Source organism: Arvicanthis niloticus (assembly GCF_011762505.2).
Source record: "Arvicanthis niloticus isolate mArvNil1 chromosome Y unlocalized genomic scaffold, mArvNil1.pat.X SUPER_Y_unloc_2, whole genome shotgun sequence".
NCBI lineage: Eukaryota > Metazoa > Chordata > Mammalia > Rodentia > Muridae > Arvicanthis > Arvicanthis niloticus.
Genome location: NW_023044979.1, coordinates 3566101 through 3578743, shown reverse-complemented (window position 1 = coordinate 3578743; position 12643 = coordinate 3566101). Strand labels below are relative to the sequence as shown.

The following is a 12643-nucleotide window of genomic DNA, read 5'->3' as shown; positions in this document are numbered from 1 at the left end:
CCAACTATAAAATTATCTTTGTGACTGGCTCCTCCCACACTGACGTCACAGGCCATTACCTAAGCTCCGCCCACAGTCAGACTAGAACTCAGCAACTGTAAATACTGACAGGGATTCCCCCGCCCACGCCCACCCCCGCCCTGGCCCCGCCCCTCCACCATGACCCAGCTCACCCGCCCTGGCCCCGCCCCTCCACCATGACCCCGCCCACCGGTGGCTCCGCCCCGGCCGCCATGTATCCCTTGGGCGCCACTTCCCTCTGCGGCCTCAGCCCAGTTCGGAGCCGCGGGAGACACGAAGCCGGATAGAACCTGAACCGCGCGGCCCCGGGGTGGGCGGGGCCTCGGCTCACGGTCGCTAGGCCCCGCCCCCCGCGTCCGTCTGAGCAGCCTCGGTCGCCCGCCTCGCTCTCTGGTCGCCGCAGCCAAGGGCCTCTGTGACGCACTTCCGCTTCCGGGGAGGGCGGGGCTGCGCCTCCGGAAAAGCGGCGAAGGCCTTTCAGTCCGGAGGCGAGGTGCCTCTTCCGGTTCCCGCGCGCCCGCTAAAGCACTTCCGGTCGCGATCACCTCTGACCCTGCGGGGCGGAAGCAGACGAGTCTCGCACCGGACGCTGTTTCCGGTAACCGGGGCGTCCGCGACCCACATCAGTCACCCCGCGTTCCCGGCGCTGGAGTGTGACGTGACCGCGCCCGCTCGGCGGCCGTAACGGGATCCCCGCGTCTCCCGCCGACCCCGTCGCGGTCTCCGTGACGTCACAGCCGGCGACCGGGACCCGCTCAAGCGCTCGGCGGCGTCTTCACAAAACCACGGCGGCGGCGGTGACGATTGTGGCGATGACGACGCCGATCAATCCCGTGATTCCCCGCGGTTCCCGCCGACCCCGTCGCGCACTCCGTGACGTCACAGCCGGCGAGGAGGAACCCCTCCGGCGCACGGAAGTGGCTGCGCCATTCCCCGAGGTCAATGGCGGAGTCGTGCGATTCCCGTGATGCCCCGCGGCGCCCGCCGACCTCTTTACGGGATTCTGACGTCACAGGGAGCGCGACTGAGCCCCGCGAACCCGACCGCGTCCTGTCAGCGGCTGCACCGGGATCGTCGTCGCCTCCACCGCCGCGGACCCTGAAGGCGTCGCACTGCCGACGTCACAGCCGGCGACGGGGTCTGCCGGCGGCCGCGGCTGCGGTCTATACCGTGATTTCCTGCAGCGGCCCCGGCTCTGTCGATACTAATCAGGTATCAATAAACAGTAACCAATCAATAAATCGTGCCGCAGGCCTTTGTTCCAGCACTCGGGAGGCAGAGGCAGTGGCATGACGGTGATGGGATGACGATGATGGTCAGTAATCGTGATAATTGGTAATCAGTACTAATCAATGACTAATGATCGATGCTAAAAATGATCAGTAACCATGATAACCAATGATCGATAACCAGCCGATACTGCCAATCGGTAATCAAAGCCTATCAATAATCCCTAATCAATTATCGATAATTAATACCCAATGCTGATCCATAATTGACCACAGCAGTCAATGCAAATCAATAGTCAACTTGGGAGGATCCTAATATAAATATAAAATGTGCAACGAAATATGAGAATAAAATTATAATGAAGTAAAATGCAAAGTATAAAATATGAGATAAAATGAATAAAAACATAAAATAAAATATTAAATACGGAAAAATCTAAATAAGATAAAAATATAAAATATAACGAATAAAAATGTAGTAAAGTAAATGAAAATGGAATAAAATAAAGTATAAATATAAAATTAAGTAAATGAAATAAATAAAAATATGAAATAAAATGTAAAATATAAAATATAACATAACAAATAAATAAAATAAAATATAAAACAAGCTATAGAGAGACAAATTATTATTATTTATTATTATCAATATTATGACATACGGTGAAGCACAGTTGGTCAAACAGCATCTGATAGGAAGTGACACGTGTAGTATAATATTTAACAATTTTATTTCTGTTACACAGCCCGGTGTAGAATTAAAAGTCCGATCAGATTTTTATTTTAAATATTTAATTTATTTTATATTATATTTTGTATTTGATTTCATATTTTAAATCGTTTTAAAATGATATACTTTTATTTTTATGTTTTATATTTTATATTTAATGTATTTTACATTTTATTTTGATTTTATATTTATATTCATAGTATGTTTCATACTTGTTTTATATTTTACACTTAATATTTTATTATATATTTTAAAGATTAAATTTATTTCTTCTTTTATATTTTCTTTTAAATTATATTTTTTATTTTACATTTTACATTTACATTATATTTTACATATATAATTTTTTATATTTTATATTTAAATTTATATTTTACTTTATTTTTTATATGCTATATTTGATGTATTTTGTATTTTTTTATTTAATATTTTATATTTATGTTTTGTATTTTACATTTTATATTTTATTGTATATTCAAAATTTTAGTTTATTTCATATTTTATTTAATATTTATTTCTTATTTTATATATATATAATATATCATATATATAATTTATGATATTTTGTATTTTATACTTAATGTCATATTTTAAATTATTTTATATATTACTTTACTTTTAGTTTTTTATTTTCTATTTTCTATTTTATTTTATGTTTTAAATTGTGTTTTTTATTTACATTTACATATATATTATAATTATAGTTTGCATCTTATATTTTAATATATATTTAAATTTTATTTTATACTTTATATATTTTTATGTTTTATATTTTGTTTTTATGTTTTATTTCATATTTTATATTTTATATTATTTTCTATTTTATTTTGTTTTCATTTTTTAATTTTATATTTTATATTTGATGTATTTGACATTTTATTTACTTTTTATTTAATTTTCATTATATTTATATTATATTTTATACTTATGCTTTATAAGTTACATTGCATATTTATTATATATTTTAATTTTAAATTATAATTTTTATATATTTACATTTAATTTCATATTTTCTATTAGTTAATATTTTGTTTTCTTTATTTTTTAATTTTATGTTTAATATTTTATATTTGATTTATTTTATATTTTATTTTATTTCATATTTTATATTTACGTTTTATATTTTACATATATTTGAAATTTTAAATTTTGTTTTATTTCATTTTATATTTTATATTATTTATTTCATATTAATATTTATATTATATTGTATGTTTTAGTTTGTATTTTTTATTATTTTCCATTTTAATTTACTTTTTTTAATTTTGTATTTTAAATTTTATATTACCGAATTTTATGTGTTGTTTTATTTTATTTTTATTTTATATTTTATATTTACATTTACATTGTAATTATCGATGTTTTATATTTAATATTTTTTCCATTTTAGTTTAATTTAATTTTTAATTTTATATTTTAGAATTTATATTCGATGTATTTTATATTTTATTTTTATTTTTATATTTTATGTTTTATGTTTTATAGTTGATGCATCTGATTGATGAATTCGGCGACGTGGCTTCATCATCTCTATCGATTTTCCGATGATTTATTTCCCAGCCGACACAACATGGAGACAAATCCATAAGGGACGAAGTGAGGCCCTGAGACCCTGGCAGACATGGTTCTCCAAGGCAGGCGGCAAAGAAAGCACTAGAAATTACTGATTAATAATAATTAGGTATTATTTCAGGGGGTCCTGCGAATTTATACACATATCTGAATTTTTGTTTATTATACACATATTTATATGTATTACAGACATATATATATATATATTACATACATATTTATACTACAGACATATTTATATATATTACAGACATATTTATATTACAGACATATTTATATTACAGATATATGTATATATTACAGACATACTTATATATATTATAGACATATTTACATATATTACAGACATATATATTATAGACATTTATATATATTACAGACATATTTATATGTATTAGACATTTATATATATTACAGCCATTTACATATATTACAGACATATATATTACAGACATATTTACATATATTACGGACATATTTACATATATTACAGACATATTCATATATATATTATTGACATATTTATACATATTACAGACACATATATTATAGACATATATATATTGCAGACATATTTACATATATTACAGAGATTCATATATATTGCTGCAGACATACACACTAGACATACTTATACATATTATAGACATATATATTAGACATATTTATATATGTTACAGACATTTATGTATATTATAGACATATAATGTGTACAATAAACAGATATTCAAAAATGTGTATAAGAAACAAATATTCAGATCCATGTGCCGTAATATATATAAACATGTCGATGAGATACGGATGTTCAAGTATGTGTATAATATATACTAATATGTAAATATATGTAATGTGCATAATATATATAAGTATGTAAATATATATATAATGTGTATAATATATGTAAGTATGTAAATATATATATAATGTCTATAATATATATATAAATATATAAATACTTTTCTAACCATAGTTTGGCATTACTGGAAATAAAAGATACGTGAAGAAATAATTATATCTTTTAATGATGAAGAACTATTTAATTCAATTTAATTTAATTTTTAATTTTTAAATTTCAATAGGGAATGCTGGGTAATGTTGGGAGCAGGGAGACGAGGTGGGCAGGAAGAGATGATCTTAGCATCCACAGGCAGACATAGTCAGGACAGAGGTAAAGCTGCCTCTGGTGTTTAGTACAGTGCTAGGGGAAAACTGTGATCATTGCATCTGGGATAACAGACAGTGTGGTAGATCTACAGAAAGCTTACCTGTGTCCTGGCAGGTAAAGCATGTGGTTGAACAGGGACTGTCTGCCCAAGTGGGGCTGAGACACAGGGATGAGACAGGAAAGGAAGGGCAGGTGGGGATTGTCTATCTTATCTATAAGATGATGCACAGGGGGACAGGCAACTTCCACTGGTATTCTGTCTCAGAGTAAGTGCAACTGATATTGGATCTGCAGTAACAGATAGTGAAGTAGGTCTTTGGACAAAGTACCTTTTCTACTGAAATGCATAGCTTGTGGTTGAACAGGAGCATCTTTCAATAATCAGGACCTCAGGCCAAAGATGAGTTTGTAAAGCACAATCAATTCTGTTTCTGAGAGTGCACAAAGTCCACTTGAGCAAACATCCTATGACAATCCCCCTTGTCAACAGACAGTCAAGATACAACTGCAGGGTTAAGCTACATATAGATAATTAATACACCTTACAGAGAAAAAGTTAGTCTACCCATCATGTTTGTCAGATGATTTTGCCCCCTTGAATTGGTTCCTGCAGATTATGCCAGTCATGTAGTTTTTAAAATACTAAGTTGCTGACCTGTATGTTAATGCCCCAATCTTGCTGTAACTACAATAAATACTCAGTACCTCTAGACTCTCAGTTTCGATCTCACGTGAGGCTGACTGGTGAGAATCCTTATTACAGAACTCATAATAAAGACCTCCCTGTGTTTGCATTACAACAGGCTACTTGTTGGTCTTTGGGGTCTCTGTGACTTGGACATAACATCTTAGTGCATTGACCCAAGACCCTCAGGACTCCCAACTAAAGGATTGGAAGGCCAGTTGTTAATATCCACCATTCTTTTTGGGTCAGTGGCTTATCTGCCAGATTTGTGTCTCTGTGCATTGGTTTTCAGGTTTTTCTTGAGTATCTGTGGAAGGAGATGACTAAATTGAATGTGGAACCCTGCTACAGTGGATACGCTGGAGAGTCGCAGCCCCAAAGTGCTTCGAAGATGTTCCAGAGCCTGGTATAGTGGACAGTGTGCCTCTGGTCTTAATTTCTGGGAAGGTTAGAGCAGACTTGGAACCCTGCTACAGGGCTCACAGCTGCCAGCCTGCCTTCATTTTCTCCTCTGTCCAAGTGGAGGAATCTGCTGGGTAGCTTTTACCGCCCCCTTGTGGCTGTCTATTTTGTGTGTTGCAATTTGTTATTCTTTCACTGAGGAAATTAGACAGACTCCACCCTAGTCAATTTAGTTTCTAGCCCCACACCTTGGGTTAAATCCTTCTTAACAACAGAACCTAGGCCCATTGACTAGTCCATGACAGAGAGCTCTTAAAGACAGCATCCAGGGCAAAATCAGGCTCTGCCTACCTTATTTTACAGGGTAGAAAGACAAAGACCTCATTTCCCACCTCCTGAACTACACTCTGTGCAGTTCATATGTGACTCTATAATTTTGAACTTGGAGCTGTCATAAGATGAAGATTGTTCTTCATTGATTCTCACAAATTTAGCATATCTTTATTGGATCAGAGCCCCTGTTCTTTGCTGGTTGTCTTTTCCAGGTCTATGGGGCAATATCCTTCTCTCTTCACCTTCCAGCTGTTTTAGCCACATCTTTGGTAGCACTCCCTCGGCAACCCAGTGTTAAAGACGCCTCACTCCAGGTCAGCATAGATTCTGAGCTCCCCATTCCAGTGTATTGTAGCTGCCCGCAGCCACAAGTCAACTGGGTTCACCTGAAAGGGGGGCTGGGAATTGAAGGGGGAAGGAGGGTGAGAAGAGATGAGGCCAAGACAAAGTTCTCTGATCAAGGCCCCAAGCTTTAATGTTCAGCTCTCAATTTAAAGGAGAAGACCCAACCCACAACCCCTCCTGGTTTCAGATGGGTGGGATAATCCATAGTCCAATCCAGTTCACGGCCAGAGATGTCTCAAGGCAAGCCCAGGGGCAGTTCTGCTTCTGTGTTCTGGGCAGCCAAGGTGGGTAACTCCACCTAGATCCTGTCACTTGACCTTGTTGTGGTAAACAAGGTCTCTTCAGGCTTAATCATGGTGGGGGGATGCGACACGCTACCTCGCCGATAAGGAGCACGTCACACTCAAGATTCTTCTGACAGCGTCTTTTATTGTTACAGCTCTTTTAGTTAGAAGGATGCAAGATGGAGAACAAAGGAAGGACCCCAAGCCCCAGAATGTACTGAGTTATATACTATCAAAGAGACATGATCTGTCCTCATTGGCTTACAGACTGGGGTCTCATTTACATATCCACTGATAGTACTTTCAGCGGGAAAATTCGTGCCTACGCGTGCGCACAGCTGCAGACACCAAGGCCAAAAAGAACCAGGAACAGGAAGCCAGCGCCATCTTCTAATGGCGAGCGTATAGCTACTTCAGCAAACGCAGCATGGCTCCTAACAGGGGGAAGGGTACAGTGTATCCTTCGCTGCTCTGAGTTTTCATTGGCCACTCCTTCAGTCTCTGCTCCACCTTTACCTCTGCATTTCTCTTAGGATAAATTTTGTTCTGGGTGTCTCCAGTGTTGTGGTTGAATCTGATCCTTCAGCTTTCTTCTCATTCTCCCATACATTCCCCATTTGGACTCTGTCCCTAAATCACATAAGATACTGTGCACACATTTCCTGTTCAATGCTATGCTATTTTCCAAACCTGGTGATTTTATATTTTTAACTTTATTTATTCTGTTTTTGTTTTTCTAGACAAGTTTTTCTGTGAAGCCCTTCCTGTCCTGATTGTAGATATAGAAACCACATAAGCCCCCTTACATGCTTTTGTTAAATAAGCACATGCTTTTGTGCTGCTCTTTATTCACATCTTTCATTTTGAAATTCAGCCTAATATGTAGATTATATTCTATTTCTCTGGATGGCTTTTGCTCATGTCATCAATATTATCTAATGTTTCCGAGTCATTGAATTGCAGGTGTATTATGTCCTGCCTATCTCTTATGCTTGTTGTGAAATTTTTGAATAAATAAGTGTATTATGGCTGGGTGCATGAATATGAATATCATGTGTGCCTAATGTTTACTGTTGTCAGAAGATGGCCTCAGAACTCCTGATCTTGAAAAAATGACAGGTGTTGGTCCACATGTGTATGCTGGACATTGACCACTATTATGTGGAAGACCAGCAAGATCTTTCCACTCCTAAGCTATGTCTCCTGAACTGCATTCTTTATTTCTGATCAACATATACATTACTGCCGGGCGGTGGTGGCGCACACCTTTAATACCAGCCCTTGTGATGCAGAGGCAGTATTTCTGAGTTCAAGGCCAGCCTGGTCTACAGAGTGAGTTTCAGGACAGCGAGGGCTATACAGAGAAACTCTGTCTCAAAAAAAAAAACCAAAAAAAACCAAAACATACACATTACTAATATTTTCATCTGTCCATTTTAACTGTTTAAACATACATTCCCTTTTAGTAAAATTTAATTAATGTTGCTGTTTAAAGTGGCTCATTTTACGTTTATGCAAGATGAATACAGAACTGCAGTGAACTTATAATTCTTTGCAGGAACTACAGTAAAGAACTGTGAGTTCATTCTATCATTTTTTCCTGGTTTATTTTTGTAGCAGAGTGAGGTTCTTAACATGTACATTTTGCTGTCCTGAAACTCATTTCATAGACTGTGCTGGCATCCAGCTATATGACATACACCTGCCTGTACCTCTGCGATTAAAGACATGAGTAAATACACACAGCTTGCCCATCACTTTTGTAGTTAGTAATTGTTCATACAGCTTTTCAGATGTGTGCTCAGTACAGTTGATCTGTTTCCCCCTGCATATCCCTCTCAATTGCCATTTGTGTTCCAAGGCTATATCCTATTCTAAGGGTTCAGAAGTGATGCAGGTGAACCTTATATTTCATGTTCCTTCTAAACTGACATAGTGATTATATTATAATTCGAGTGTCAGGAAATAAGTGGAGGAATCACCTGAATTATATGATTATATTGTCTAGGAAGCGCACATTTACTTTGTAGTGATGTCAGTATCAGGCTTTGTGTTGGACACATATGTGTGATATTTTAGGATGCAGTGACTTATGATGATGTGCATGTGAACTTCACTTCAGAAGAGTGGAATTTGCTGGATCCTTCCCAGAAGAATCTCTACAAAGATGTGATGCTGGAAACCTACTGGAACCTCACTGCTATAGGTAAGACTGTGAATTTTCTTTTGCTTTTCAAAATAAGGGAAAAATGTTTCTTGAATAATGATGATCATCTCTTATTTCAATAGAGAACAAGTAATACTGAGTTGAATAAATTAGGTTCATTGCTGTGAAAATTCAGTGTAACTTGAATTTTGCCTAATTCCAATACCATATCATTTACTTTCTGGTACCGTGTTATAGGCTATAATTTGGAAGACCATCATATTGAAGAACAATGTCAAACTTCTAGAAGTCATGAAAGGTAATTTTAATGTTTAAGCTGATATAAATATGGTTGTGAGGAAATTTGTATATGATCTGGAAGCTCTAAAGTAAAGCAAGTGTGTAAAATATCAGTTCTTTTATTGTAGCTATGATTATAACAGTCTCCCAAAACTATGTACCTCAATGTCAGTTATCTGATTGGTGTTTGCAAGGCAATTCCATAAGAGAAGGAAACAATGCCTTCAGTGATTCCTTCATTTGATTTGTATCTCCATTAGAACTATGTTGTGGAACTACCAATTTGTATAGTCTCATTGAATAGTGATAAACATGTATTCATAACTTTCTAATAAGCAAATAGTCCATGATAAAGTTGGTGATGCTCATATTCTTGTAGTGAAACTTTTAAGTTTATTGTGAGGTCAGTTTATGAGAGTCAAGAATGTCCTGGAGGAACATTAATCATGTCTACAATGAACAAAAAGTCAATGTGTGTGAATTCAACGTAGAAACCTTTCATTTGTTCGTCCTTTTTTTGTTTTTTTTTTTTTTTTTTTTTTTTTTTTTGTTTGTTATTTTTTTTCAAGACAGATTTTCTCTGTGTATTCCTGGCTGTCTGGAACTCACTCGGTAGACCAGGCTGGCCTCGAACTCAGAAATCCGCCTGCCTCTGCCTCCCAAGTGCTGGGATTAAAGGCATGCACCACCACCGCCTGGCTTGTAATTCCTTTTTAATGGGTGTATCCATTGTCAGAATGAATGAAACCTTGTGAGCATAGAGATACTAAAAAGAACAACGTGCCTCTATCTACTTCAGAACAATGAGAAGATATGTAGTATTCTGCCTTTGGTAGACATTCTGAATATGATAGATGTTTGCAATTAATTGGTTTTCTGACTTTACTGGGAATATCCACAAAGTCACACTGCAGAAAAACTCTGTGGGTACTAGATATGTAAATTCTTTTGTTAAACCTTGGTTCACAGTGCTGCTGTGGTGTGATGCACATTGCAGAAAAATCTGAGAATGCATTCAGTGTTTTAATGCTCTGAGTTATCACATATTTCTTATGACATGTTAAAAACATCAAAGTGATAAATCCTTATGATCTGAGTGTTCTTTATTATTAGACCAACTGTAAAATTTATTCATATTGGTAAAATGATTGATCACAGTAATGAATGTGGTAAAGCTTTCACATATGCCCATTACTGTTGCAGGCATGAAAAAAGTTATACTGGAGAGAAACCTTATGAATGTAACCAATGTGGTAAAGGCTTTACACAACAAAGTCATCTCCAAATTCATGAAAGAACACATACTGGAGAGAAACCTTATGAATGTAATCAATGTGGTAAAGCCTTTTCAAGTCACAGTCGTCTCCAAATACATAAAAAAACACATACTGGAGAGAAACCTTATGAATGTAATCAATGTGGTAAAACCTTTTCATGTCACAGTGGTCTACAATATCATAAAAGAACACATACTGGAGAGAAACCTTATGAATGTAATCAATGTGGTAAAGCCTTTTCAAGTCACAGTGGTCTACAATATCATAAAAGAACACATACTGGAGAGAAACCTTATGAATGTAATCAATGTGGTAAAGCCTTTTCAAGTCACAGTCGTCTCCAAATACATAAAAAAACACATACTGGAGAGAAACCTTATGCATGTAATCAATGTGGTAAAGCCTTTTCATGTCACAGTGGTCTACAATATCATAAAAGAACACATACTGGAGAAAAACCTTATGAATGTAATCAATGTGGTAAAGCCTTTTCAAGTCACAGTAATCTCCAAACACATAAAAGAACACATACTGGAGAGAAACCTTATGAATGTAATCAATGTGGTAAAACCTTTTCATGTCACAGTGGTCTCCAAATCCATAAAAGAACACATACTGGAGAGAAACCTTATGAATGTAATCAATGTGGTAAAGCCTTTTTATGTCACAGTAATCTCCAAATACATAAAAGAACGCATACTGGAGAGAAACCTTATGAATGTAATCAATGTGGTAAAGCCTTTTCATGTCACAGTGGTCTACAATATCATAAAAGAACACATACTGGAGAGAAACCTTATGAATGTAATCAATGTGTTAAAGCCTTTTCAAGTCACAGTAGTCTCCAAATCCATAAAAGAACACATACTGGAGAGAAACCTTATGAATGTAATCAATGTGGTAAAGCCTTTTCATGTCACAGTCATCTCCAAATACATAAAAGAACACATACTGGAGAAAAACCTTATTAATGTAATCAATGTGGTAAAGCCTTTTCAGGTCACAATGGTCTCCAATGTCATAAGATAACACATACCAGAGAGAGACCTTATGAATGTAATCAATGTGGTAAAGCCTTTTCATTTCACAGTAATCTTTGAAAACATAAAAGAACACATACTGGAGAGAAACCTTAACAGGACTGCTATTAAGTCCCTCAGGCATGGTCAAAACTGCAGTAAGAACTCTGCCGGTCTCCAAAGTGTTATCAGTTAATTGCCCCAAGAGAGATAGTATCCAGACTTTCTCTAGCTCAGAGCACATTCCAAGAAGTAAAACAATTAACCAATGGTCACTAAAAGGGAATTAATGATTTATTATAGGTACATGGACAGAAGAGAAAACATTCCCTGGGTTTGTCTATACAAAACTTCACTAATTTCTTAAGTTATAGTTTCAATCTTTCAGTGAACCTGTGGAGCTAGACAGCTGATGAATGTCTAGCTAGATAATTGCTCCTAATGGATATTCATGTAAACATTCTGTGTTGTAAACTTCTATTTCAATTTATGATTTGAATTTTGGTGTGAACTTGTGATGAACTTTGTGACATGTGATCATGTACTCAGAATGATGTATAAATACTGAAGACAAAGACAAAGGTAAAGTTAGTGAGTTAGTGAGTGAGTTAGTTAGGGGCCCTTAGTGCTTTCCTTTCCCCCTGCTTAGAAGTTTTCTCCCTTAGAATTTTTACTTTGTTAGAATTTTTTCCTTCTCCCCACTCAGGATTTTTTTTACCTTTCCCCTCAGATAGCTGCATAGGATACCTTTTACACTTAAATAAATCTATAGCAACTTTTTAAAGTGTCTTTTCTTCCTGTGATCTCAGACTAGCATGTTAGAGCCCAGCAGTTCCTGCTGAGATAGAACAAAGGCTACATTGCCTAATCCTCTGCTGTTAGGCTGCAGGTGTTAATCACCTAAGCCTGCAGTCTCTTACCCTCAGAAGAAGTTTTTAGGACTTTTTATAAGTTATCACCAGCATTTCAGTACAGGCCAGAAAGCCAGAGAGCCCTGAGACCCTCAGACTTTAATGTCATTACCAGAGTCTTACTCGGTGCCCCTGCCACTACCCTCTCAGAGCCAGGCTGGCTCCCTGTAGTACAGAACAAATTTGGGGCAATGAAAAGCTTAGGTACAGGCAAAGTGTCACAC

At 36.9% G+C, this 12643-nt stretch overlaps 1 protein-coding gene across 1 annotated transcript; it reads left to right on the top strand.

Moving 5' to 3' along the window:
- Window positions 1-5698: 5698 nt before the first annotated feature.
- Window positions 5699-12122, top strand: LOC143433774 (uncharacterized). Its single transcript, XM_076706191.1, has 4 exons — window positions 5699-5808; window positions 8846-8972; window positions 9171-9231; window positions 10416-12122. Exons 1-4 carry the CDS (start codon window positions 5722-5724, stop codon window positions 11458-11460), a joined length of 1320 nt encoding a protein of 439 aa, XP_076562306.1. The 5' UTR covers window positions 5699-5721; the 3' UTR covers window positions 11461-12122.
- Window positions 12123-12643: the final 521 nt, after the last annotated feature.